Here is a 25,518-nt window from a genome sequence, read left to right as displayed (position 1 = left end):
CTATGTCTGCTTCTGTCTCCTTGAACCCCAGTGGGCCTCAGCAGATGGCCGCTCACACTGAGCCTGGTTCTGCTGGAGGTTTCTTCCTGTTAAAAGGGAGTTTTTCCTCTCCACTGTCACTGCATGCATGCTTAGTGTGAGGGATTGCTGAAGAGTCAATGAGTCGATGCAATCAGCTGGTTTTCCTTAGATAGAAAACTTTGAATCAATCTGACTGGATGATCTGGTTGAACTGTAAAGTGACCTGGGATGACTTGTGTTGTGAAACTATAGAAATAAAGGGAATAGAATTGAAAATGACCTGAAAACAACAACTTATTTTTCTCTTGAAAAAAAAAAGCTAAATAACCCTCAATTATCAACTGTTGCCTGCCTAACTGTCCATGCGGGGCCCCATGGGGGCCCCATGGGGCCTCCTTCCCCTCCCGGTCCCCGCGCGGGCCCCTAGGACTGAGTGACGGCCAGGGTGTTGACGTATCCGTGGGGATTCATGTCGCTGTCGGACACGCAGTGGGAGAACTGGGAAGGGTTGCTGGTTCCAGTCCGCTTTGGCAGGCCCCGCAGCGCTGCGCACTGCTCCAGCAGCTCCAGCAGGCCGCACAGCAGCAGGAAGACGTTCTTAAACATGAAGACCGACACCGGCATCCTGTAAACAAAGACCTGGAAGCAGCGCACCACCAGCAGCGGGGCGTTGACCAGCAGCCCGGTGGAGAAGCGGGCCCACAGCCACCGGCAGCGGAGCTCCGCCGCGCTCAGCTCATAGAGCCACACCACCGGGGCCCCCAGGGCCACGAAGTAGGCGCTGATGACGGTGTACTTCAGGTAGACGGAGGGCACCTCCCCTCGGAGGAGCATCTCCAGCAGCGTGAAGCTGTCCAGCAGGTCCAGGCAGGTGGTGGTGAAGCAGCTGTGGGAGCGGTGGTGGCTCGGCCCGTTCACATGCACCACGATGGAGCTGATGAGGCAGAAGAGCAGCGGCACCGACAGCAGCACCGTCACCTTAAAGCCGGTCACCCCGCAGGGCACCTGCAGCGCGATCTGCTCCAGGATGGAGGTCTCCAGGATCACCACCACCTTCGGGGCGCAGGCGATGCCGTAGATGAGCCAGGCCAGGTAGGCGTAGGTGAACTCTCCCAGGCTGCAGCCGGAGCTGGAGCCCTTCAGGTGGAACCCGCAGGCGCGCTCCCTCTGGCTCCGGGCGTTCCTCAGGAAGAAAACCCCCCAGCCGCAGATCACCACCAGGTCCGTGGCGATCCAGGAGCACCAGTACAGGTCGGTGAAGAGGATGAGGTAGAAGTCCAAGATGCCGCCCTGGAAGAAGAGGAGGAGAAAGCAGAGCGCCTTGTAGAGCAGGCTCCTCCTGGGTCTGTGCGCCAGCAGCGGAGCGCCGGATGTCATGATGAGGAGAGGAGCGGAGGGTGGAGGCTGCAGGAGAGGAGCGGAGGGTGGAGGCTGCAGGAGCTCCAAGAAAGGAGCAGAGGGTGGAGGCTGCAGGAGCTCCAAGAAAGGAGCAGAGGGCGGAGGCTGCAGGAGAGGAGCAGAGGGTGGAGGCTGCAGGAGCTCCAGGAGAGGAGCGGAGGGCGGAGGCTGCAGGAGCTCCAGGAGAGGAGCAGAGGGCGGAGGCTGCAGGAGCTCCAGGAGAGGAGCAGAGGGTGGAGGCTGCAGGAGCTCCAGGAGAGGAGCGGAGGGCGGAGGCTGCAGGAGCTCCAGGAGAGGAGCAGAGGGCGGAGGCTGCAGGAGCTCCAGGAGAGGAGCAGAGGGTGGAGGCTGCAGGAGCTCCAGGAGAGGAGCAGAGGGTGGAGGCTGCAGGAGCTCCAGGAGAGGAGCGGAGGGCGGAGGCTGCAGGAGCTCCAGGAGAGGAGCAGAGGGCGGAGGCTGCAGGAGAGGAGCAGAGGGTGGAGGCTGCAGGAGCTCCAGGAGAGGAGCAGAGGGTGGAGGCTGCAGGAGCTCCAGGAGAGGAGCGGAGGGCGGAGGCTGCAGGAGCTCCAGGAGAGGAGCAGAGGGCGGAGGCTGCAGGAGAGGAGCAGAGGGTGGAGGCTGCAGGAGCTCCAGGAGAGGAGCAGAGGGCGGAGGCTGCAGGAGCTGCAGGAGAGGAGCGGAGGGCGGAGGCTGCAGGAGCGAAATTCTGTTTCCCTGTGTCGGGAGCGCGCATTGCAGCCAGAGAGGCGGATCTGACCATTTTCAAGGCGCTCCTGTATGGAAGCAAATCGTTAACATATTTCGAAGGAAAAGGCATTTTCAGAAATGCTTTTTCATTTTAAGAATGTGGCTGCATTGTTTGACTCATAAATGAAATTAATAATCAGTCATCCAATTTGCATTTTATTTTTCTTCTTCAAGACTGCTGATCCTTTAATTTAATTAAAATGGAAAAGACATTTGAGATTTATTTTTCAAAATGTACCCCAGCAAATACATACCAAAATTCAATTTGAAATGTAAAATTTGAAAATGAAAAAGCATTTCCAGAAATGCTTTTTCATTTTAAGAATGTGGCTGCATTTTGCATCTGCATTTTCTTCTTAAAGACTGCACATTTTATGCCATAATCAAAGTGAAAACAGAGCGGACATTGCTTTTTTGTTTCTTATGTTCTGCCAGCAAAGTACTGTCCATAACTCGAAAACGAAAAAGCAATGTCCGCTGTGTTTTCTCCTTGATTATGGCATAAAATGTGCAGTGTTATAGAAGCAAATGCAAACAGGATGAATAATTACTAATTTCATTTATAAGTCAAACAATGAAGCCACATTCTTAAAATGAAAAAGCATTTCTGAAAATGCTTTTTCATTTGAAATATGGTAACGATTTGCTTCCATACTCCTGATCATTTCCCAGTGAAAACAGCTCATATAATCATGTCAACTTTCTAACATACAGTTTAATCAGTTGCTCTTTTTACAAATTTGAAAAATAAATACAAATTAACAAGGTCTTCTTTTGCTGTTTTGTGTTGTTTTTTTAAACGCCAAGAGAATCAATATTTCTCCAACTTTTGTCACTTCAGTCTGACAGAAATAAATGTCAGTCACCAAACACAGATTGTCAATTTTTAATTTTTCAATGCTGATATAAGAGGATGGAAAGTGGCTGATAGCAGGGCACAAATTAAGACGTCCTGCGAAGATGAGAGAGAAGAATTTCTGGTTAATCCCCTTCTAATGTAAAATATGACAGATTACTGGATTAAGGACATTTCTAGTATAACATATCACACATCAATAGAGAAACTGGAAACAGTTGTTCTGTATTTCCCAAAGATATGGGAGGAGCAGAGGAGAGAATGAACATTCAGCTGCCTGAAATTATCTGTTCCCCTCCATAACATGGGAAGAAATTTAATCACCTTAAAGTCTTTAACTGTATTTATTCCTCTCACCACCAAGAACAAATCCCATGGATTTGGTCATATTTACTCTGTATTTGCAAAAATTAAAGGAGGGGAACAGATTATTTCAGTAAACAGAAATAATCCGTTCCCCTCCTTAACATGGGAAGAAATTCATTTACCTGCAAGTTGTGGCCATAAAAGTTTTTCTTGCTTTACTTTTATACTTTAAGTAGTTTTAAAAATGGTACTTTTACTGGAGTAAAAAGCTAAAGCTGAACCTCCACCTTCTACGAAAGTGTTTTTAAAGGAAAATTCCGCTCATATTCAGAATTCAAACTTCTGAAAGTTCTTTAAATATTAAATGATTCCATCCTGTTCAATAAATGATCAGTGTTTTTAATTCAGAGTAATTTTCATGTGAATGTGCTTTACTGGAGGCATCCATGTTTGTCAAAGAACACTACTGCCACCTACTGGTTAGTGACGTCACGGTGCGGTATCAGCTGTTGATCAAATAAAAATCTGAATTTTTTCTTGTAAAAGCTTTGCTTCGCTTTAGAGAAGCCTAACCTGAACAGTCCATCATCATGACTGGATTTTAACCACAGACACGCTAAACTAAAGCAGCAGACCACACCAACGCAGCAGGAAGTGGTAATGGTAAATTTATTAAACATCAGCAGCTTTTATTAACAGACGGAAAAGAAGTCCCGGCCTTCAACAACCATTTGTAAAATCATACAACATGCCCATCTGAGTTACAGTAAACGGTGCTGAGAAAGTTTGGGTGCAGAGTCTCAGAATTATGTACAAATACCTGGATAAAGAAGTCAAATCCACGAACAAACTGGACAAAGTTTCTGCAATATCTCCACACTGTTACTTTAATTAGCTTTTATATCGACTTATTTTTGTCCTTTTGTATTTTAATAAACCACACAGGAAAACTCACAAAGATAGAGGTCTATAAAATGTTTAGCACGAGCGCACAGAGGTGGATTTTTTTAAAGTTTTTATAAGTTCATTTATTGATGGCCTGCTTAAAGGCACTGCCACAATACAGGGGGAAGCTACTGTCCATCACTCACGAGACAGTCCATTCTAATGGCTAGAATATATGGGTAGTGGTGATTAAGGAGGGAGCCGCTATAGGTAAATCTCATAGAAATCATCTAGTTCCTCATGAAACAAGTCCCATTCGTCCTCTGAATCCGTCACTTCGTCGTCGGTTCCTGCTGCGAGCAGCATGAGAAGCATTTCACTCAGCTCGAACGTCACCATCTCCTCATCGTCGTTGTCAAAGGAGTCTGCGCTATCATCGAAGATGTCCCACAGTGGCGTCCGCCTCGAGTTCTAAGAAACGGAACAGTTATTACGACGCGTCATCAGGCTGGTAGAAGAAAGTAAAATGTGAGGCATTACCCGGTTCCTGTTGTTGGAGCCGGTCTGTCTTCTCTGGGGCTGAGCTTCCTCTAGACGTCCATCAGGGAAGGCGTGTTTGTAGAAGCAGTTGGAGCCGAAAGGACAAGTTCCACGGCCCTCATCAAAATATCGACATGGTTTACTCCTGGAGGCAAGAAAATAAAGATGGCCACTCAAACACAGAAGTAAGAAAAAAAAATGAAGCAGGGCCAGATTTAGGAAATGTGGGGCCCTAGGCAAAGACAGGCAGGGGGCCCTCTGAACTGAGAAGACGACACATAGAACAGACCCATTCTCCAGATAGAGACATGTTAATAGAATAGACATCCATTATCTGTTCTAGGTTGTGTCCCTCTCTTCTTGTCCCTTTTCTTCTTGTTTTCCTCTCTATGTTTTGTACTCAGCTGACTTTTCATGCTGTCTCTAAAGGAATGAAAGATTGTTTCCAAGCACTAAGCTCACTTAGCTGATTGCTCCTTCCTGTGTTTCCAAAAAGGCCAAAGTAAATAACCCAGTCCTTCTTTTCACTGTAGACAAGCCATGATCTGCTTCTCTGTTCTCCATTTTTCATTTGGATGAAATAATAGCTGCATGAATCATGACAGCAGACAAGATAGAGGAGAGCAGGAGGCGGGGTTACCAATCTACTGGCTCTGGAGAGCAGAGTTCGCTGCTTTTAGATGTTGTCTCCAAAGTCTCCAGTAGCAGAAAAAAGTCTCTAGATTTGGCGCTAGGAGCTTTATAGAAATCAAAGTGCTAGAGGGGTCTGAAAAGTGGCTAAATATAGCGACTAAAGCGCTAAGTTAGCAACACTGCTCTTTGCATGGTTTGTTTTTAAATGGTTTGCTGCTGTCTGTTTGGACCTCAATTCAGAGGGCCCCCCGTCTGTCTTTGCCTAGGGCCCCAAATGACCTAAATCCGCCCCTGCATGGGGTGAGAGGAAGAAGCCTCTTGGATACGAGGCCAAACGTCACATCCAGTTGCCTAAACTGATATTTTTAAGCTCTACTCTCAGCTACAGCAATAAATCTGAGTCATGACCAGAAGAAGAAGAGCCAGCAAGTAGGCGGCTGAAATGAGCTTTTTAACAGGGAGGGGGGGTCAGCTTCCACCAGAGGAGTGAGCTTAGGTGGCTCAGATATCTTTTTTACATGCCTCCTGTGGGAGGAGCTCGTTCCACTGGGAGAAAGCCCAGGACAGGCTGGAGGGACTGTGGCTGCGTTCACACAGCAGCCTGAAGTCACCCAAATCCAATTCATTTGCCCAGATGCCACCTGGGTCTGATCTTTTCATGACAGTCTGAACAACACAGATCGGATGTTTTCCAATGTGACCCAGGCCACTTGGCTCTGTGGTTCTGAATCCGATATGAATCTGATCGTTTCAGATGCAACCTGTCGCGGCGTTCAGGTCGGATAACCCGAAGGTCGCATTCATCCGACCTGAATGCCATTAATACCCGACAAAAACCACTATTCTACGCCTTGCTACGCAGAAGGAGGAAGAAAAACAATCATGGTGGACGATGATGCAGAGAGCAGGTTTATGTTTAACCATCTTGAAAAGATTGAGTTGTTAAAGTTGGGAAAGATTGCTAGATGGGCTCCAGCGCTACCATCCATGTTTACTTGAATGAATGTTTAACCATTTTAACCATAGAAGGGACAGAGTGGAACTCTGAACATCAGAGAACTCAAAAAATTGACTCCTTTCAAAAAGCAGCTTAATTTAAGGTTTTATTCTATTTTATTTACCTAAAATCTGAAGTCTACACAACATTAATTCTGTATTTTTAAACAAGTTTTGAAGAGTTCTAGCTGTTTTTATATTCAGATTTTTAACTGTTGTGTTTTTAGGTTTAGACAATTTTAAGATCTTTCCAGGATCTTAAAATGGCTTTGAAAAATAGCCTTTTGGCTAATTCTGCTGCATTTACAGGAACGTTTATTAATGTACACCGTCCCTTTCAAAATATTTTATATATATATATATATATATATATATATATATATATATATAAAAACAATCAGATTTCACACAAAAATGTGAATTGAGGCCTGCAGTGTGAACATAGCCTTAGTCTTGCAGCTGAGTTCAGCCCTGCCTTCCTGTCTGGGAGTCTGTTAAGCCCAGTCCTGATAAGCTGAGGATAAATAACCCAGCATACTTCAGGAACTGCAAACATAACAGACCATTTCCAAAGCCAAATAACAGGCATTTGGGAGCAAATGGTGCTTTAATATATGGGAAAGGTTTAAATAGAAAAGCCTTTTTCTATTTATTCAAAAACTTTGATTTAATTTGTTTCTTCCTGCACCTAAATCTTGCATGAATGATACTTTTCATGTTTCCTGTGTGTTTTTAAACTGTTCTGCAGGACTTTTAGACAATGTTAAAGTTGATGTTATTTCAAGCATCAGGAAGCAGGCTGTATACCCCATGCCATCCTTGTATTTCTGGATGAGTTTCTGCTTGTCCTCCTTATCCTCCACCCAGTACTCGCTGGGGATGACAAAGTTGGATGTGATTCGACACTCTGGACAGGACCTGATGGAGAAAAAAAAAAAAAGTGAGAAATCCTTTTTAGAGCCAAGTATAGATTTTACATCAGCATCAATGCATTCAAGACATATTTAAAAACTCAGTTGTACTCTCATAAGTAAAACAGAATTTATTTTAATAACCAATTTTCTTTTCCTTCATAAAGATTAAATGCAAAAAAATAAAAAAATCTTTCATAAAAGCAGATTTATTATAATTGTTATAGAACATCTTGGTTGCTCTGTGACGGAGGAACCCTGCAGGTAGAAACAGCCAAGCAGGTTTTCTGGACTCATTTTATTCTTAAGAGGTAGAAATATTCATCTGCACTGATCTCTAACTTGTCTGTTGTGGATTCAGCGTTTTAAAAAATGAATCATAGTAGAATCATCATTTAGGGAAATGATGAGGATCAGCACCTCCAAATGCGAGGCCGTGGTTCTTCTCCGGAGAAAGGTGGACTCCCCTCTTCAGCTCCTCATGTCAAGTGGGGGAGTTCAAGTATCTCTGGGTGTTATGAGTGACGGACGGATGAGGTCAATAGACGGATCTGTGCGGCGTCTGCAGTGATGAGGTCACTGTATCAGACTGCCGGGGTAAAGAGGCAGCTGAGTGGGGGTAAAGCTCTGGATTTACAGACTGATCTACGTTCCCACCCTCAGCTATTGTCATGAGATCTGGGTAATGGCAGAAACGACAAGATCGCAAATACAAGCGGCTGGAATGAGTTTCCTTCGCAGGGTGGCGGGGCGCATCCTTACAGATTGGGTGAGGAGCTCAGAGCGAGAGTCGTTGCTCCTCCACGTCGAAAGGAGCCAGCTGAGGAGGCTTCCTGACGCCTCCTGGTCGCCTCCCTAGGGAGGTGTTCCAGGCATCTCCTACTGGGAGGAGGCCTCATGGAGGGACCAGAACATGCTGGAGGGACTATGTCTCTGAGTTGGCCTGGTGTCTCCTCGGGGAGCAGCTGGAGGAGGAGGGTGTGGATCAGGAAGTCTGGGAATCTCTGATTAGACCGCTGCCTCCACGATCCGGAGGAAGAAAATGGAAACAATGTAGACGAAAAATGAACTTTTAATAATTCTTAACAAGTGCCGGTAAGTCCAGAAATATTCAGGATTCAAACTTCTGAAAGTTCTTTAAATCTGAAATGATTCCATCCTGTTCAATAAATGATCAGTGTTTTTAATTCAGAGTAATTTTCATGTGAATGTGCTTTACTGGAGGCATCCATGTTTGTCAAAGAACACTACTGCCACCTACTGGTTTGTGACGTCACGGTGCGGTATCGGCTGTTGATCAAGTCCCAGTGCTGTATCTGGTGTTTGTCACAACGCGCTGTTATCCAAGTCATCTTGAAAACATTCTTCTTCCAAATGTTGGCTACATATTACGGGTTTTTTCTCTGGCCAGAAGTTCGATGGCAAATCCTCCCTCTTCAAGTTGGCGATCCAACGACCAACCCGTCCGTGGAGGATCAGGAACCAGAAAGGTGAAATTTCCCTTTTACCCGATGTATTCCAGCATCCAGCTGCCATGCACGTGGGCATTGTCAGTTTCACTATAGCTCTGGTGAATTTCAATGGTGAAGTCCTCTGGAAATCTTCAATAATTGTTGTTGATTGCAGATGTGTCTAGTAGTTCCCATTGATTTAGCTTGGAAAGCTGGGAGAATGGCGCTAGGCTTACCGCACCGTGACGTCACTGCTGGAAGATGGCAGGAGGGAGGGGTTACTATATTTGGGCAAAAATGGCCGCTCCCAGACTCAGTAAGTGCAATAAAAATGATCGATGACAAAAAATTCATGAAATGACTGCAGTAGTATTAGTTTTGGGTATAAATAAGGATCCATTGATCGTTCCTTGCTGACTGAACTTTTCCTTTAAAAATGGAGTCAAATGTGGGAAATTGTTTTAATATACAAAGACAAATATCTGTGCAGATCTGCTCACCCTTCCTAGTCAGAGCGTCTCTACAAGCAGTCAGTGGAACACAGTTGGTGTGTTTATTTATACACCAACTTATTTTCACTGTTAGTAATGGAAGCCCTTTGGACATGGTTTCTGCGCCTCAAGCACCTGCAGCGCTGCGTTTCTCACCTATTAGAACGAGGCATAAGCAAGTTTACTCACTTGATGATTTTGCTCTCGAACTGCTTGGCGCTCCTCCATTTGCGAATGCATTTCAGACAGTAACAGTGGCTGCAGTTGGAGAGGATCCCGAAGCGCCGCTCGCTCGGGTTGGACTTTTCGAACACGACCTCCATGCAGACGCCGCACATCATGTCCTTACTCCGCTGGATGGCAAATGAAATTTCCATGTCTTTTTCATGAGCTTCGATGCACGCCTAGAAGGAGGGAAAGTGGAACGCAACAAAAGCTTTGATTTTCCAGCCGACCACGAACAGAACATTTCTTAACCTCAAACCCCAGCTTGCTAAATAGTATTTAATGATCGATGAAGATAATGATTTTATTGATTTAAGTCTACCTTTTCCCCCAAACAAACATAAATCTTCAGTGTTATTGGTAGCTGCTTTATTCCTGTCTGCTTGTTATGTTACAAAGTCCTTAAATTTGACCCCATCAGATTCATAGTTTACTAACCTGAATGACAGGAGGGAAACTTTTCTATTTCATCTCTAAAACAAAAACTGAATCAAACAGACTGAATTCCCACAGTGTTCAAGTTGCATGTGAACTTAACCCTTTATAGGGCGCTCAGTGAAACACTGAAAATCTAAATTTCAAGCCAATAGTGTTACTGGAATCCAGGACATTTGTAACATTCATAAAACATTCATATTTTGATGGAAAAATAAATGTCAATGTAATAACAAGAAATGTCAACTTGCCCGACTAAAGAAACACTTTTTTTTTTTTTGGTACAACATAACATTAGAGGCATTAATACTGATACTGACACTTACATTTTTTAGTTTATAAATCTAAATATAATTGTTAACTAGGCTTATTAATTTTTTGACTTTACTTTTTAACTTTTTTTTTTTCAAATTAATTTCCATTAGGTAATATATCATTCAAGGGCTCATCTAATTGGTCAAATACCAAAATAAAATGGGTATAGATATAGATATAGATCTAGTGGAGGGGTCTGCAACCTGCGGCTCCAGAGCCACATATGGCTCTTTGGACCCTTCTCCAGCGGCTCTTAATAGTGGCTAAAATGTATATAAAGACCTAAACAATTTACTATAATATATACCGGTATCAATAGCTTTAGCGTTTTTTATAAGGTGTAAAAGAATGAGATTAAAAGAACCAGAAATATGTTTTAAGAGACATTTTTCTATGAATTAGCTTGTAAATTATACATTTTAACATAAAAAAAATATATGAATTGATTGTTTGAGATGGCAACAACTAATTTCCTATACAAGCTTTTAAAAAAAAAAGGTTTTCTAGAAAAAGTCATGGTATATTTTGCAGCTCTAAACAACTTTTATTTGGTCGTACTCTGGGCAAAACAGCTCTTTGGATATGAAAGGTTGCAGACCCCTGATCTAGTGCTTCTAGACCTCACTGAGTTGGGGGGGGGGGGGGGGGGGGGGGGGGACGACGACTCCATTTGTAAGGGGGATGCGAGGGATCAAAAACAGTAACTTGTCTTATAAAGGGTTAAATACAGTAATAAGCGACTATTAAATGAGTGATAAATGTTTTATCTTTAAGCTTTACTGAATTAGACTCAGTATCTGAAGCACTGAATTGTAAATATTAAACTATAAAAATATTAAACTCGAATATGACTACAAACTACTACATTAATTACTACATTAATTATTACATTATTACCGTATTTTCTGGACTATAAGCCCATGATTTTTCCCCACGCTTTGAACCGTGCAGCTTAGAAGAAGGTGAAGCATTTTCAGTGGTGGTTTGGAAAAGTCCGAAAGGAAAGACTAAGGGGTTAATTTTCATTTAGCACAACAACATGCTAGCAGCAGGAACGACGGAGAAAAATGTCAGAATTCCCACATTTGCCATTTATTTGCCTCATTAAAGCAGCAGAACCTTTTTATTAGTCATTGATTCTTGATATATGAAATAAAACATTATGACCAATGAGAATTAGATTAGAGAGATCGGAAATTAATTTTAGACACCCAGAATGGTTTTTATAGAGAGGAGTATTGTCATTTCTGTTATCGGCCCAATACACATGAATGTGGAAAAGTGCAGAATTACATTCCGGATATCTGAAATGTTCATTTTAGACAGGAGGAATACTATTATAGATATAATCAAGCAAATATGTTGAAACGGCCACTTAAAGTAGACATTTACCGATAAATTTAGTTCTTACTAGTACAAATTTGATTCCAGAGTATTTAAATTTAATTTCTACTGGTAGAAATGTAATTAGTGATATCTATAATACAGTTCTGATGAGGAATATTGTAATTCTAGTGCGTAATAATAAAAAAAAAATTCCGGAAGTTGAAAGGACCGCGGCAACCAGCGGACCTCCTAGAGTAACGGCAGCCAGGGCTAAGTCCTTAACGTTGCCGTGGCTGCTGCAGACGCGCTAACGTTAGCAGCCCTCCCTTGGCACAGCCGTCTGTGAAAGACCGCTGGCTCTGATGGCGATATTTTTTATTTTATTTGGCAAAATGTTCATTTGATTTGTGTTTATCTGACTGTGCTCATTATCATTCCTCCACTAAATGAAAAAAGTAAGAATTTATAATTATCTAGAGACTATTAATAACAGGAGATGAAATGCAGCTCCAGACTAGCCGAGTGTGGTGATGTCATCAGTACGCTTCTGGTCCAGTTGACCCAGATTTCTCCTGTTCTCCCAGAGTCCACATTTTCCTGAGTTCTTCTCAACAACATACTTGGTGAGAACACGAGTCTGTACTCGCGTTCTCGTGAATTAAAAAAAACAGCATAGGTCTCTGAAAGGGGGGTTGTTAAAGGGGATTGTTTTTCTAGCTTGGGTTGCGATGATATCGGAAAAAGATCTGCTGCTGATTTGATTTTTCTTCTCGTTGAATGATTCCTGGAGGATTGAAAGGTTGGAACCACTTCCAACCGATTATCACTCCTTGATGCTCCGCCCTAAACATGGCGTGTTTAGGGCGGTTTAACTGTTAGCAGCCATTTAGCTAAAATAACCCCAGCAGAGCTGAATAAACTGCAGACGTATGCAAAACATCAATGCTGGAAGGAAACATTTCTATTTTCCCCTCCACTATTTAAATACCTTTTTCTTAAAATCTAGGTTTTTATTTTGGAATTAAAGGATTTTCTTGTAGTTTTATATTTGCAGGCCCTAATATCTCTTTGGTCTTCTATATCTAAGGACTAAATCTAGATTATTTTCTGCTTAGGGGTTAAAGTGAATAAACCCACCTTGGTATGCTCCGAGCGCTGGGCACTGTCACTGGGATGCAGAGCCTGCAGACCACACATGTCGCACACGTCACCATGGAGATACGCACAGTTGACTCCATAGCGACACTCTCCGACAGCGGCGTACGGACACAGCTGCTTCTGCAGGTCTTTGCCGTCGGGGCCGGCGTTGCTGTCGAGTTCCTCGATGAGAGGGGTGGAGCTTTCCACCTTCACCGGCTCAGCTGCTCACAAAGCACAGCCACAGACGAACCATGAGTCATTGCTGCTAACCAACCAAATCGACAACGTGAAGCAATATTTATTCAGAAATCTGTTTTATTATACACACCAATCATTAACAATATCAAAGGAACTAAACTAGGGGGAAAAAAACAATTGCATAGAATCCCAGATTATATTACTAACTGTAGTTCTGCAATCCACCAGTAGGTGGTGACGTGTTCACATGAAGCTTCATGAACTGTAGGCAACGTTGAAGCAATTAGCCCAAACGTTCATTAATGAAAATGCCCGGGACTTTGCCAGATGCACGCTGTGGGCCATCAGCTATATTCAGGTCAAAGGTCACCAGAGAAACAGAAGTAGGCTGGTGCTCTGAGGGAAATCTAGCATCTCAGCCATGGAGGCCGTAGAGTTTACAGGAACAGTGGAAACAAACAGAATCCAAACTGCTCCAGGTTCGTAACATTAGGAAAATAAAGTCACAATATTATGAGAAATAAGTCGTAATATTACAAGAATAGAGTCGGGAATTTACTAGAATAAAGTTGTTTTTATGACAACTCTTACCAGAAGCTGTCTTTCCTAAAATGAGGAAAGAAGAGAATCTTGTGAAGTTGTGAATATCAAGTCTTTTAGGATTAAATAATTATCACAACATTGAAACAATTGTGCAAACGACTATGTCTGTGTGGAAGAAAACAGCTTTCTTTCTGAAATGGGTTGTAGTCTGAGGACTTCATTCTCCTAATTCTTCTGCTTTATTTTCGTATTTAAAAAAATAAAACTGTCTAGCCTGGCCCTAACACGCTGTCATAGAGCTAGACTGCATTGCTTCATAAAAAATGACAGAATCAATTGGGAGCTTATTTCATTTCATTATGATTGCTTCTTTGCTTCTTCTTCTTTCTTTGGTTATAAACTCTGAATAAATTTACCCCAAAAACCCACATCCTCCGTCCCCGCCCCGCCGCGCTCCAGACCGTCTGCCCAAAGCAAAGCCTACATCCTCTGCTGCTCCTACAGTCCTACTCCGCTCCGACTTCCTCTGAGCTCCAGGAGAGCATGCGCTATATTATTATTATCAAATTCATAGAAGCAAAACGTGGAAATTAACGCTTAATTTAATTTGACGTTTAAAAAAAAATCCTCATCAGCATCCAGCAGAAGTTCAGTTTCTGCCCAAATATTTTCTTTGAGTTGTAGAGCTTTAATATAGGAATAACTAGGATCATCCACGGTTTGGATGAACTCTGCTCTCCATCTCCAAACTCAGCATCTCTTCATCCATTCCTCAGATAAGAAGTTTGTTTTGACTGGTATGAGTAAATTTCTCTCCGTATAAAATAAATATTTTGATGGAGATGAGGAATCTGCTTCCTGGTCTGTTGAAGAACCAATAGTTTGCATCCAATCATAAACAGTCTTAGTTTTGGGGAATATAGAAGAATTATTCTCTAATTTCTAGTTACTGATCCATCGTTACCATATTTTGATGTGACAAACAGGATCTTCTCAATGTTCTTTTTCCTGTTTGGTTTCGATTGCAGTTGTGGATCTTGACCTGGCCGGACTGGAGTGGAGCTAAAAATAGGTGAGGGGCGGAGAAGACGTATGTGGACGGTGGCATGGGGAGGAGTAGCAGAGGATATGGAACAGTTCTCGTTGATTAACACGACCAACAGGTATGCCGCACGACGTACGTGAGCGGAGGATGTGGAATCTGGACTTTTACTTTTCTTCTTAAGACATTTGTAGTGAATGGATGATAACCCATATTAAATAAGCATTAAATACTCTACAGAACATGGACATTCTTTCCAGTAGGCCCACATTTCTTCATATAAAAAGGAAAAACAATTATGAGTCTAATAAAACATTCAAATAAGAAAAAAAGGTAAAAAAAATACAACTTATGTAAATAGGAATTAATCCTTAACTTTCACAGTTTCAGGTCAAAGCTTGTTGACTTTTGCCCCTTTTCCTGCCTGCCTGCTTTTAAACATAGGACATGCGTGCGATCACGTGGTCGATCACCAGGGGACGCCATAAGGAACGTATCCTGAGAGTTGGAGGGTTACCTCGACCGCAGTAAGGCTGCCCTGGAACGAACTCAGCAGCCATGACCCAGTCCTGAGCCCCTGATGCAGGCGATACGGACGAGGCTTCAGGGTCGGAGGGGTGGGCCTGCGGGCCGGAGGCAGAGGCTAGCGGCAGCGTCTGGGTAGTGGGCAGCTCCTCCTTCTTTACGGGTTTGCTGTGCTCAAACCTGAATGAGCAGAAAAGAAAGAAAAAAGGAAAATGGTCATCTAGTGATAAAACTAGATACCACCCCCAGTGGGGCCCCAGTGTAACTGCAGGCAGATCTGATTAATTAATTGAACAAATGACCCAGTGTGACGGGTATATTTAAAATAATTGATAGAAATATAAAAAAATAGGTTTAGTTAAACTTAAAATACAGCTTATAGTTGACTCCAGTAGAGATGTGATTCTTAAGATACTGGTGCGATTGACTTTGTCCGAGTGGAGTTGCCATATGATGACATCATTAGAATGGGTGGGGCCCTGAGCAGTTCTGGTACCTACATCAGCAGTCTGATGTTTGCTAATTATTCCAGTAGCACAGATTCCTCTGTGCTGTGTTGATAAGGCAGTTCAATGGTTAATAAACAGACATCATCCTGTTTACATGGATCTGATGTTTGGATTTTTCCAGTCAGGGATGTAGCGCTAAGTATCTGAGCTCTCTGTTGCTATGGATGCAAACACCGTGTAATACTTACCAATAATAAACACACAGCTTTCAAATATCAGCTGAAAAACTGTTGATTCCTTTCTAATTTCCATCTCTAATCCATACCATCATAATTTCAGAGAAACCACCTGCTTATTTTACATAATTATGGAAATACAGAAATAATTTCCAAACAGCATATTAGGCGGGGAATTAGAGCTAGCTTGAAATTAAAATAGCAATTTGTTTTTTAACCAATATTTTGATTTTATTTACAGCTAGCCCATACATCTTACTTTAAGTGTATTACTGCCACCTACAGGACAGGAGTGAACAAGTCTGTGTCTTAATCTTGTTTGGAAAAAATAATAAATAGTTGAACTTTATTGATCTCACAATGGAGAAATTCTCTCTCTGCACTTAACCCACCCCCCTTGGGGAGCATCGCTGAAGGCCTGCCTGCCCCGTATGGACGTTATGCTGCAGACCTGTCTTGTAGGGAGGGTTCGCTGTAAGGATGCTTTGCTGCAGGCCTGCGCCGTAAGGCCTGCCCCGTAGGGACGCTTCGTTGCAGGCCAGCCCCGTAATGTCTGCCCTGTAGGGCACTTCGTTGAAGTCCTGCCCCGTAGGGACGCTTCGCTGAAGGCCTGCCCCGTAAGGACGCGTCGCTGAAGGCCTGCTCGGTAAGGACGCTTCGCTGAAGGCCTGCTCGGTAAGGACGCTTCGCTGAAGGCCTGCCCCGTAAGGACGCTTCGCTGAAGGCCTGCTCCGTAAGGACGCTTCGCTGAAGGCCTGCCCTGTAAGGATGCTTTGCTGCAGGCCTGCCCCGTAATGTCTGCCCTGTAGGGCACTTCGTTGAAGTCCTGCCCCGTAGTGACGCTTCCGTGCAGGCCTGCGCCGTAAGGCCTGCCCCGTAGGGACGCTTCGCTGAAGGCCTGCCCCGTAATGTCTGCCCTGTAGGGCACTTCGTTGAAGTCCTGCCCCGTAGTGACGCTTCCGTGCAGGCCTGCGCCGTAAGGCCTGCCCCGTAGGGACGTTTCGCTGAAGGCCTGCCCCGTAAGGACGCTTCGCTGAAGGCCTGCCCCGTAAGGACGCTTCGCTGAAGGCCTGCCCCATAAGGACGCTTCGCTGAAGGCCTGCCCCGTAAGGACGCGTCGCTGAAGGCCTGCCCCGTAATGTCTGCCCTGTAGGGCACTTCGTTGAAGTCCTGCCCCGTAGTGACGCTTCCGTGCAGGCCTGCGCCGTAAGGCCTGCCCTGTAGGGACGCTTCGCTGAAGGCCTGCCCCGTAAGGACGCTTCGCTGAAGGCCTGCCCCGTAAGGACGCTTCGCTGAAGGCCTGCCCCGTAAGGACGCTTCGCTGAAGGCCTGCCCCGTAATGTCTGCCCTGTAGGGCACTTCGTTGAAGTCCTGCCCCGTAGTGACGCTTCCGTGCAGGCCTGCGCCGTAAGGCCTGCCCCGTAGGGACGCTTCCCTGAAGGCCTGCCCCGTAAGGACGCTTCGCTGAAGGCCTGCCCCGTAAGGACGCTTCGCTGAAGGTCTGCCCCGTAAGGACGCTTCGCTGAAGGTCTGCCCCGTAAGGACGCGTCGCTGAAGGCCTGCCCCGTAAGGACGCGTCGCTGAAGGCCTGCCCCGTAAGGACGCGTCGCTGAAGGCCTGCCCCGTAAGGATGCTTTGCTGCAGGCCTGCCCCGTAATGTCTGCCCTGTAGGGCACTTCGTTGAAGTCCTGCCCCGTAGTGACGCTTCCGTGCAGGCCTGCGCCGTAAGGCCTGCACCGTAGGGACGCTTTGCTGAAGGCCTGCCCTGTAAGGACGCGTCGCTGAAGGCCTGCCCCGTAAGGACGCTTCGCTGAAGGCCTGCCCCGTAAGGACGCTTCGCTGAAGGCCTGCCCCGTAAGGACGCTTCGCTGAAGGCCTGCTCCGTAAGGACGCTTCGCTGAAGGCCTGCCCCGTAATGTCTGCCCTGTAGGGCACTTCGTTGAAGTCCTGCCCCGTAGTGACGCTTCCGTGCAGGCCTGCGCCGTAAGGCCTGCCCCGTAGTGACGCTTCCGTGCAGGCCTGCGCCGTAAGGCCTGCCCCGTAGGGACGCTTCGCTGAAGGCCTGCCCCGTAAGGACGCTTCGCTGAAGGCCTGCCCCGTAAGGACGCTTCGCTGAAGGCCTGCCCCGTAGGGACGCTTCGCTGAAGGCCTGCCCCGTAAGGACGCTTCGCTGAAGGCCTGCCCCGTAAGGACGCTTCGCTGAAGGCCTGCCCCGTAAGGACGCGTCGCTGAAGGCCTGCCCCGTAAGGACGCTTCGCTGAAGGCCTGCCCCGTAGTGACGCTTCCGTGCAGGCCTGCGCCGTAAGGCCTGCCCCGTAGGGACGCTTCGCTGAAGGCCTGCCCCGTAAGGACGCTTCGCTGAAGGCCTGCCCCGTAAGGACGCTTCGCTGAAGGCCTGCCCCGTAAGGACGCTTCGCTGAAGGCCTGCCCCGTAAGGACGCTTCGCTGAAGGCCTGCCCCGTAAGGACGCTTCGCTGAAGGCCTGCCCCGTAAGGACGCTTCGCTGAAGGCCTGCCCCGTAAGGACGCTTCGCTGAAGGCCTGCCCCGTAAGGACGCTTCGCTGAAGGCCTGCCCCGTAAGGACGCGTCGCTGAAGGCCTGCCCCGTAAGGACGCGTCGCTGAAGGCCTGCCCCGTAAGGACGCTTCGCTGAAGGCCTGCCCCGTAAGGACACTTCGCTGAAGGCCTGCTCCGTAAGGACGCTTCGCTGAAGGCCTTCCCCATAAGGACGCTTCGCTGAAGGCCTTCCCCGTAAGGACGCTTCGCTGAAGGCCTGCCCCGTAAGGACGCTTCGCTGAAGGCCTGCCCCGTAAGGACGCTTCGCTGAAGGCCTTCCCCATAAGGACGCTTCGCTGAAGGCCTGCCCCGTAAGGACGCTTCGCTGAAGGCCTGCCCCGTAAGGACGCTTCGCTGAAGGCCTGCCCCGTAAGGACGCTTCGCTGAAGGCCTGCCCCGTAAGGACGCTTCGCTGAAGGCCTGCTCCGTAAGGACGCTTCGCTGAAGGCCTGCCCCGTAATGTCTGCCCTGTAGGGCACTTCGTTGAAGTCCTGCCCCGTAGTGACGCTTCCGTGCAGGCCTGCGCCGTAAGGCCTGCCCCGTAGTGACGCTTCCGTGCAGGCCTGCGCCGTAAGGCCTGCCCCGTAGGGACGCTTCGCTGAAGGCCTGCCCCGTAGGGACGCTTCGCTGAAGGCCTGCCCCGTAGGGACGCTTCGCTGAAGGCCTGCCCCGTAGGGACGCTTCGCTGAAGGCCTGCCCCGTAAGGACGCTTCGCTGAAGGCCTGCCCCGTAGGGACGCTTCGCTGAAGGCCTGCCCCGTAGGGACGCTTCGCTGAAGGCCTGCCCCGTAGGGACGCTTCGCTGAAGGCCTGCCCCGTAAGGACGCTTCGCTGAAGGCCTGCCCCGTAGGGACGCTTCGCTGAAGGCCTGCCCCGTAAGGACGCGTCGCTGAAGGCCTGCCCCGTAAGGACGCTTCGCTGAAGGCCTGCCCCGTAAGGACGCTTCGCTGAAGGCCTTCCCCATAAGGACGCTTCGCTGAAGGCCTTCCCCATAAGGACGCTTCACTGAAGGCCTTCCCCGTAAGGACGCTTCGCTGAAGGCCTTCCCCATAAGGACGCTTCGCTGAAGGCCTGCCCCGTAAGGACGCTTCGCTGAAGGCCTGCCCCGTAAGGACGCTTCGCTGAAGGCCTGCCCCGTAAGGACGCTTCGCTGAAGGCCTGCTCCGTAAGGACGCTTCGCTGAAGGCCTGCCCCGTAATGTCTGCCCTGTAGGGCACTTCGTTGAAGTCCTGCCCCGTAGTGACGCTTCCGTGCAGGCCTGCGCCGTAAGGACTGCCCCGTAGTGACGCTTCCGTGCAGGCCTGCGCCGTAAGGCCTGCCCCGTAGGGACGCTTCGCTGAAGGCCTGCCCCGTAGGGACGCTTCGCTGAAGGCCTGCCCCGTAAGGACGCTTCGCTGAAGGCCTGCCCCGTAAGGACGCTTCGCTGAAGGCCTGCCCCGTAAGGACGCTTCGCTGAAGGCCTGCCCCGTAAGGACGCTTCGCTGAAGGCCTGCCCCGTAGGGACGCTTCGCTGAAGGCCTGCCCCGTAAGGACGCTTCGCTGAAGGCCTGCCCCGTAAGGACGCTTCGCTGAAGGCCTGCCCCGTAAGGACGCGTCGCTGAAGGCCTGCCCCGTAAGGACGCTTCGCTGAAGGCCTGCCCCGTAGTGACGCTTCCGTGCAGGCCTGCGCCGTAAGGCCTGCCCCGTAGGGACGCTTTGCTGAAGGCCTGCCCCGTAAGGACGCTTCGCTGAAGGCCTGCCCCGTAAGGACGCGTCGCTGGACGCTTCGCTGAAGGCCTGCCCCGTAAGGACACTTCGCTGAAGGCCTTCCCCATAAGGACGCTTCGCTGAAGGCCTTCCCCGTAAGGACGCTTCGCTGAAGGCCTGCCCCGTAAGGATGCTTCGCTGAAGGCCTGCCCCGTAAGGATGCTTCGCTGAAGGCCTGCCCCGTAAGGATGCTTCGCTGAAGGCCTGCCCCGTAAGGACGCTTCGCTGAAGGCCTGCCCCGTAAGGACGCTTCGCTGAAGGCCTGTCCCGTAAGGACGCTTCGCTGAAGGCCTGTCCCGTAAGGACGCTTCGCTGAAGGCCTGCCCCGTAAGGACGCTTCGCTGAAGGCCTTCCCCATAAGGACGCTTCGCTGAAGGCCTGCCCCGTAAGGACGCTTCGCTGAAGGCCTGCCCCGTAAGGACGCTTCGCTGAAGGCCTGCCCCGTAAGGACGCTTCGCTGAAGGCCTTCCCCATAAGGACGCTTCGCTGAAGGCCTTCCCCGTAAGGACGCTTCGCTGAAGGCCTGCCCCGTAAGGACGCTTCGCTGAAGGCCTGCCCCGTAAGGACACTTCGCTGAAGGCCTGCCCCGTAGGGACATCTGCCTTTTCTCCACTTAAAGACCAAGAAAACAGTGTTCTATCATAATTTCTGGTTGATTTTCTTTGACTTCCAACATGATCTTTCTCTTACAGACGTATGTTTCAATGTGACGCCCACTTGAACTTCATCTAAAGTTAAACGCTGTATCATGCTATAAAATCTGCTGTTTCCACAATGAAAACATTTCCAAGAAAATAGAATAAATAGACATTTGAAAGTTTGTTGAGTTATTGTCTATAGTGGTTATAGAGGGATTCAGTGTGAACATAAAGCTTAGTTCATTTAAAACCAAACAGCCTCCATTGGTAAATCTATGTGATCCAATGAAAAACAAAAGAACGGCACAAACATCTCTAAAAGAATAAAGAATATAAAATATAATACTTGCAAACACACATTAGAGAAGTCTTAGTAAAAAAATAACTGTCTTAATTTTGTATTTATGACATTTATAAATCATTAAACACATGAATAGGCAGAAATATTTCTATTGTGAAGATTCAGGAAATAAACATGAGAATGTAAAATATTTCTGGTATATTAGCTTTTGTTTTATTAAGCTTTTACTTTGTAAGGCTGCAAATAAACTTCTGGTTCTGACAGTGCAGGTCTGCAGCTAGACATTCTTTTTTTTGCCTATATTAATGCTTGTTTTCCTTGTATCGGTGGATAAATGAATGCATTAGTTTGCTGATTCATTAGTGCATTCAGCAGTCATGCATTTAGATCACTCCAAGCACATAATTCCAGCTCCCTCCCATTGCTATGCGTTATTTTCTTCACATTTTGTTCATATTTTAGTTTTAATCATCTAAACGGGGGGAGAGACAGAAAGCAAGCAAAAGGAAGATATAAACCCAAAAAAATCTGCAGCCCCAAAAACCGCTGTTCTGTCAAACCAGCATAACTATAGTCAGTATGCATGCAGACAACGTCAGATTTGCATTTATCCTTTAGTTTTATACCAAAAATAGACTCTAAACTTCCTCAACGGGCGTGTATCCCTGTATGTATGTAATGTACAAAAGAAACAAAAAACTATTTAAAGGAATAGTACACCCAAAACATGATTAGCCTTCATTTTCTACTCACCCCCATGCTGAACAACACTCTGGAGTACTTTTTTGATATCTCAAATGCATCTGGAGATCTGGGAGGCTTCTTGCTGTCTGCTGACATTCAAATAATGGAGGTCTATGGCGCCCGAGACAGAAAGGTCCACAAAAGTCCACAAAAACGTGTCAATATTCCTCCATACTGCTCGTCCAATGTAATCCAAGTGTCCTGAGTGGGTAGCATCCAGAATTTACTCGAAACGAAGTCATTTAGAACGTTTTAGAGCCTAAACAGTAGTGTATAGGATTTCCTAATAGCGCCCCCATGCGCGCTCACGATTCTACGGAAGCCGGCAGACCAAACCAGCGCATTCAGCTCGGCAAAGAACTCATGCTCTTCCTCAACACTGAAGTCCTCAGACATTTTTCTTTCGTTGTTTCTTTCTTTGCACAGGTAAACAGCACAATTCCTCTTCTACGCTTGCATTATCGGCAGAGCAGACGCTGAATGCGCACTTTCTTCCGGTTTGGTCTGCCGGCTTCCGTAGAATCGTGAGCGCGCATGGGGGCGCTATTAGCTGTCCACTGTCGCTACAAGCATGCTTAGTGTGGGGGATTGTATTTGAGTCAATGAGTCAATGCAATCAACTGGTTTTCCTTAGATAGAAAACTTTGTATCAATTTGACTGTATGATCTGGTTGAACTGTAAAGTGCCTTGAGATGACATGTGTTGTGAATTTGGCGCTATATAAATAAACTGAATTGAATTGAATTATTAGGAAATCCTATACACTACTGTTTAGGCTCTAAAACGTTCTAAATGACTTCGTTTCGAGTAAATTCTGGATGCTACCCACTCAGGACACTTGGATTACATTGTACGAGCAGTATGGAGGAATATTGACACGTTTTTGTGGACTTTTGTGGACCTTTCTGTCTCGGGCGCAATGGACCTCCATTATTTGAATGTCAGCAGACAGCAAGAAGCCTCCCAGATCTCCAGATGCATTTGAGATATCAAAAAAGTACTCCAGAGTGTTGTTCAGCATGGGGATGAGTAGAAAATGAAGGCTAATCATGTTTTGGGTGTACTATTCCTTTAAGGTCAGATTGACATACGCTTCAAAAAACACCAAAAAGTAAGTCATTAAATAGATTTTTTGTACATGACTAAAGGGATAGACACCAGTTGAGGTAGTTTAAAGATTATTTTTCATACAAAACTAAAGGGATAAGCAGGTATTTACTATGGGTATAACTACGGGAACACCGGCAGCACATTTAAGGATCGGTTAGACTGAAATAATCTGTTTTAAAGGAAACACGAAACAAACTGTATCAGCTGATCTCTGCTAATAATAGTTTAGAACTGAAAGTTGTTATTACAGGAACCTGAATCCAGAGGAGACGACTGCACTAGCACCTAAAATAAATCTCGCGTGTGGATCCCATACTTCAAATTAAGAAGCACTGAAAAACTACTACTAACCGCCAGACAGATATAAAGACATCAGTGAGTTAAACACTGTTTAACACATGAAGTATGATTGTTTTCAAAAGAAATCTCTCTTTAAACAAAGAGAAGCTGCTGATCTTCAAAGCAACAAGCCAGCTTTACTAAAGGCAGCAGGTCTGCTGGAGCAGCAGCCATAGCAGATATCAGAGTGACTGCAGGAGGAGCAGCAGCAGCTGCAGGAGGAGCAGCAGCAGCTGCAGGCTGCATGAGGAGCAGCAGCCATCTCAGATATCAGAGTGACTGCAGGAGGAGCAGCAGCAGCTGCAGGAGGAGCAGCAGCTGCAGGCTGCAGGAGGAGCAGCAGCCATCGCAGATATCAGAGTGACTGAAGAGGAGCAGCAGCCATCACAGATACCAGAGTGACTGCAGGAGGAGCAGCAGCAGGCTGCAGGAGGAGCAGCAGCCATCTCAGATATCAGAGTGACTGCAGGAGGAGCAGCAGCAGGCTGCAGGAGGAGCAGCAGCCATCTCAGATATCAGAGTGACTGCAGTAGGAGCAGCAGCAGGCTGCAGGAGGAGCAGCAGCCATCTCAGATATCAGAGTGACTGCAGTAGGAGCAGCAGCAGGCTGCAGGAGGAGCAGCAGCCATCTCAGATATCAGAGTGACTGCAGGAGGAGCAGCAGCAGCTGCAGGAGGAGCAGCAGCTGCAGGCTGCAGGAGGAGCAGCAGCCATCGCAGATATCAGAGTGACTGCAGGAGGAGCAGCAGCAGCTGCAGGCTGCAGGAGGAGCAGCAGCTGCAGGCTGCAGGAGGAGTAGCAGCTGCAGGCTGCAGGAGGAGCAGCAGCTGCAGGAGGATCAGCAGCCATCTCAGATGTCAGAGTGACTGCAGGAGGAGCAGCAGCAGGCTGCAGGAGGAGCAGCAGCAGCTGCAGGAGGAGCAGCAGCAGGCTGCAGGAGGAGCAGCAGCAGCTGCAGGAGGAGCAGCAGCCATCTCAGATATCAGAGTGACTGCAGGAGGAGCAGCAGCAGGCTGCAGGAGGAGCAGCAGCAGCTGCGGGCTGCAGGAGGAGCAGCAGCCATCTCAGATGTCAGAGTGACTGCAGGAGGAGCAGCATCAGCTGGCTGCATTCATCAGCTGCTCAGACTGCAGCAGCTACTGTTAGAAAAGCTTTAACCAGCAGGAGGGCAGGACTGTTGGTCCCATGTCTGGTTCAATGATTCACTGGCCAGTTTGCAGATTCTCTCACTGGAAATTACCTGCATCGGTCTCCAAACACGCAGTTTCCCTTCTGGAAGAACTTGCAGATCATGGCTGCAGGTTTGCTGCTGGAACGGTCGTGAGAGTATCTACAATGATCTCCTTCTTTGCAAAGGCCGTGCAGAAAATACCTGCAAACAGACAACAACACAAACAAGACAAGTTTAGATAGAAATATGAAGTGAAACAGCTGTGGATAAATATCATTATTCTCTTTAGTTTCAAACTCACTAAAAGCTGGACTGACTGTTTCTCTAACGGTCAGTTAGCACCGCTTCTACTGTTACATGTTTTTATAAAGCCGTCAGGGTTTAATCAGCAGTGTTTAGAAGTCTGTTTATCAGAGCTAGTCTGGTTATTGTTGACAGAATGTAGCCAGTTAGCCTCAATAGTTAGCACAATAACAGAGCTAGCAGCTAGCTCAGTTAGCTGTTAGCTTCCTATTCTAGCTGCTAGCTTCCTCCACCAGCAACCATCGCCTCCTCCAGCAGCTCAGCCTCTCCTGCTGCCGGGAGGCTCCGCTTCAGCCTCTACCTGCAGGTGACTTGTTTCGTCCAGCCGCCTGTGGGTGAAGAAGCCGCCGTAGACGCTGCTGCTGCCTCCGCCATTTCTGTTTATGTTAAGAAGCTCCAGCCGGATGTTCCGGACAGCTCCGCTAAGACTCGGCTGCTTCCGGAGCTCCGAATCAGTCCGATGATTGCCGAAGTCCCAGTCCCAATTCCAGTCCCAGGCCCAATTCCAGTCCCAATCCCAGTTTCTCTCTTTCAAACTCAATAAAATCTGGACTGACTGTTTCACTAACAGTCAATAATAAACAGTTATTCATAGTTATTAAAAAAAATAATAATAATAATCACTACAATATACTTCTAGGAGTGGTTTTACTGAACCTTATATTTACTTTCTATTCTATTACTATTTTACTTGCTATTATATAATTATCTCATTTATTCAATAGAATTATCATGTTTAATCAGTAGAGTAGCCAAAAAATCAGACAAATAACTTGTAACTAACAGCTTCATAGAAATGTAGTGAAGTAGAAATGCCAATATTTCACTTTATAATGTATTGGAATGAATGTTATAAGAACCGCTTCAAAAATGACTCAAGTGAAGTAATCCAGTTAATGTTCTCTGTTCTTCTTAAAATACCCCAATCAACAGCTCAACCTG

At 46.8% G+C, this 25,518-nt stretch overlaps 2 protein-coding genes across 2 annotated transcripts; both read right to left on the bottom strand.

The window, feature by feature from the left end:
* Positions 1-222: 222 nt before the first annotated feature.
* tmem121b (transmembrane protein 121B) lies at positions 223-2,236 on the bottom strand. Its single transcript, XM_038277508.1, has 2 exons — positions 2,177-2,236; positions 223-2,082 (listed from the first exon to the last, which is right to left on the bottom strand). The coding sequence occupies exons 1-2, from the start codon at positions 2,234-2,236 to the stop codon at positions 445-447; spliced, it is 1,698 nt and encodes a 565-aa protein (XP_038133436.1). The 3' UTR covers positions 223-444.
* Positions 2,237-3,979: 1,743 nt separating this feature from the next.
* mkrn1 (makorin, ring finger protein, 1) lies at positions 3,980-25,022 on the bottom strand. The gene is made up of 8 exons (XM_038277507.1): positions 24,878-25,022; positions 24,343-24,474; positions 14,977-15,164; positions 12,674-12,897; positions 9,425-9,639; positions 7,190-7,300; positions 4,754-4,898; positions 3,980-4,684 (listed from the first exon to the last, which is right to left on the bottom strand). Exons 1-8 carry the CDS (start codon positions 24,949-24,951, stop codon positions 4,478-4,480), a joined length of 1,296 nt encoding a protein of 431 aa, XP_038133435.1. The 5' UTR covers positions 24,952-25,022; the 3' UTR covers positions 3,980-4,477.
* Between the last annotated feature and the right edge of the window lie 496 nt (positions 25,023-25,518).

This window comes from Cyprinodon tularosa, unplaced genomic scaffold, assembly GCF_016077235.1.
Source record: "Cyprinodon tularosa strain WSP-4 unplaced genomic scaffold, ASM1607723v1 ctg1318, whole genome shotgun sequence".
NCBI classification, from domain to species: Eukaryota; Metazoa; Chordata; class Actinopteri; order Cyprinodontiformes; family Cyprinodontidae; genus Cyprinodon; species Cyprinodon tularosa.
This window is presented reverse-complemented; position numbering and strand designations above follow the sequence as displayed.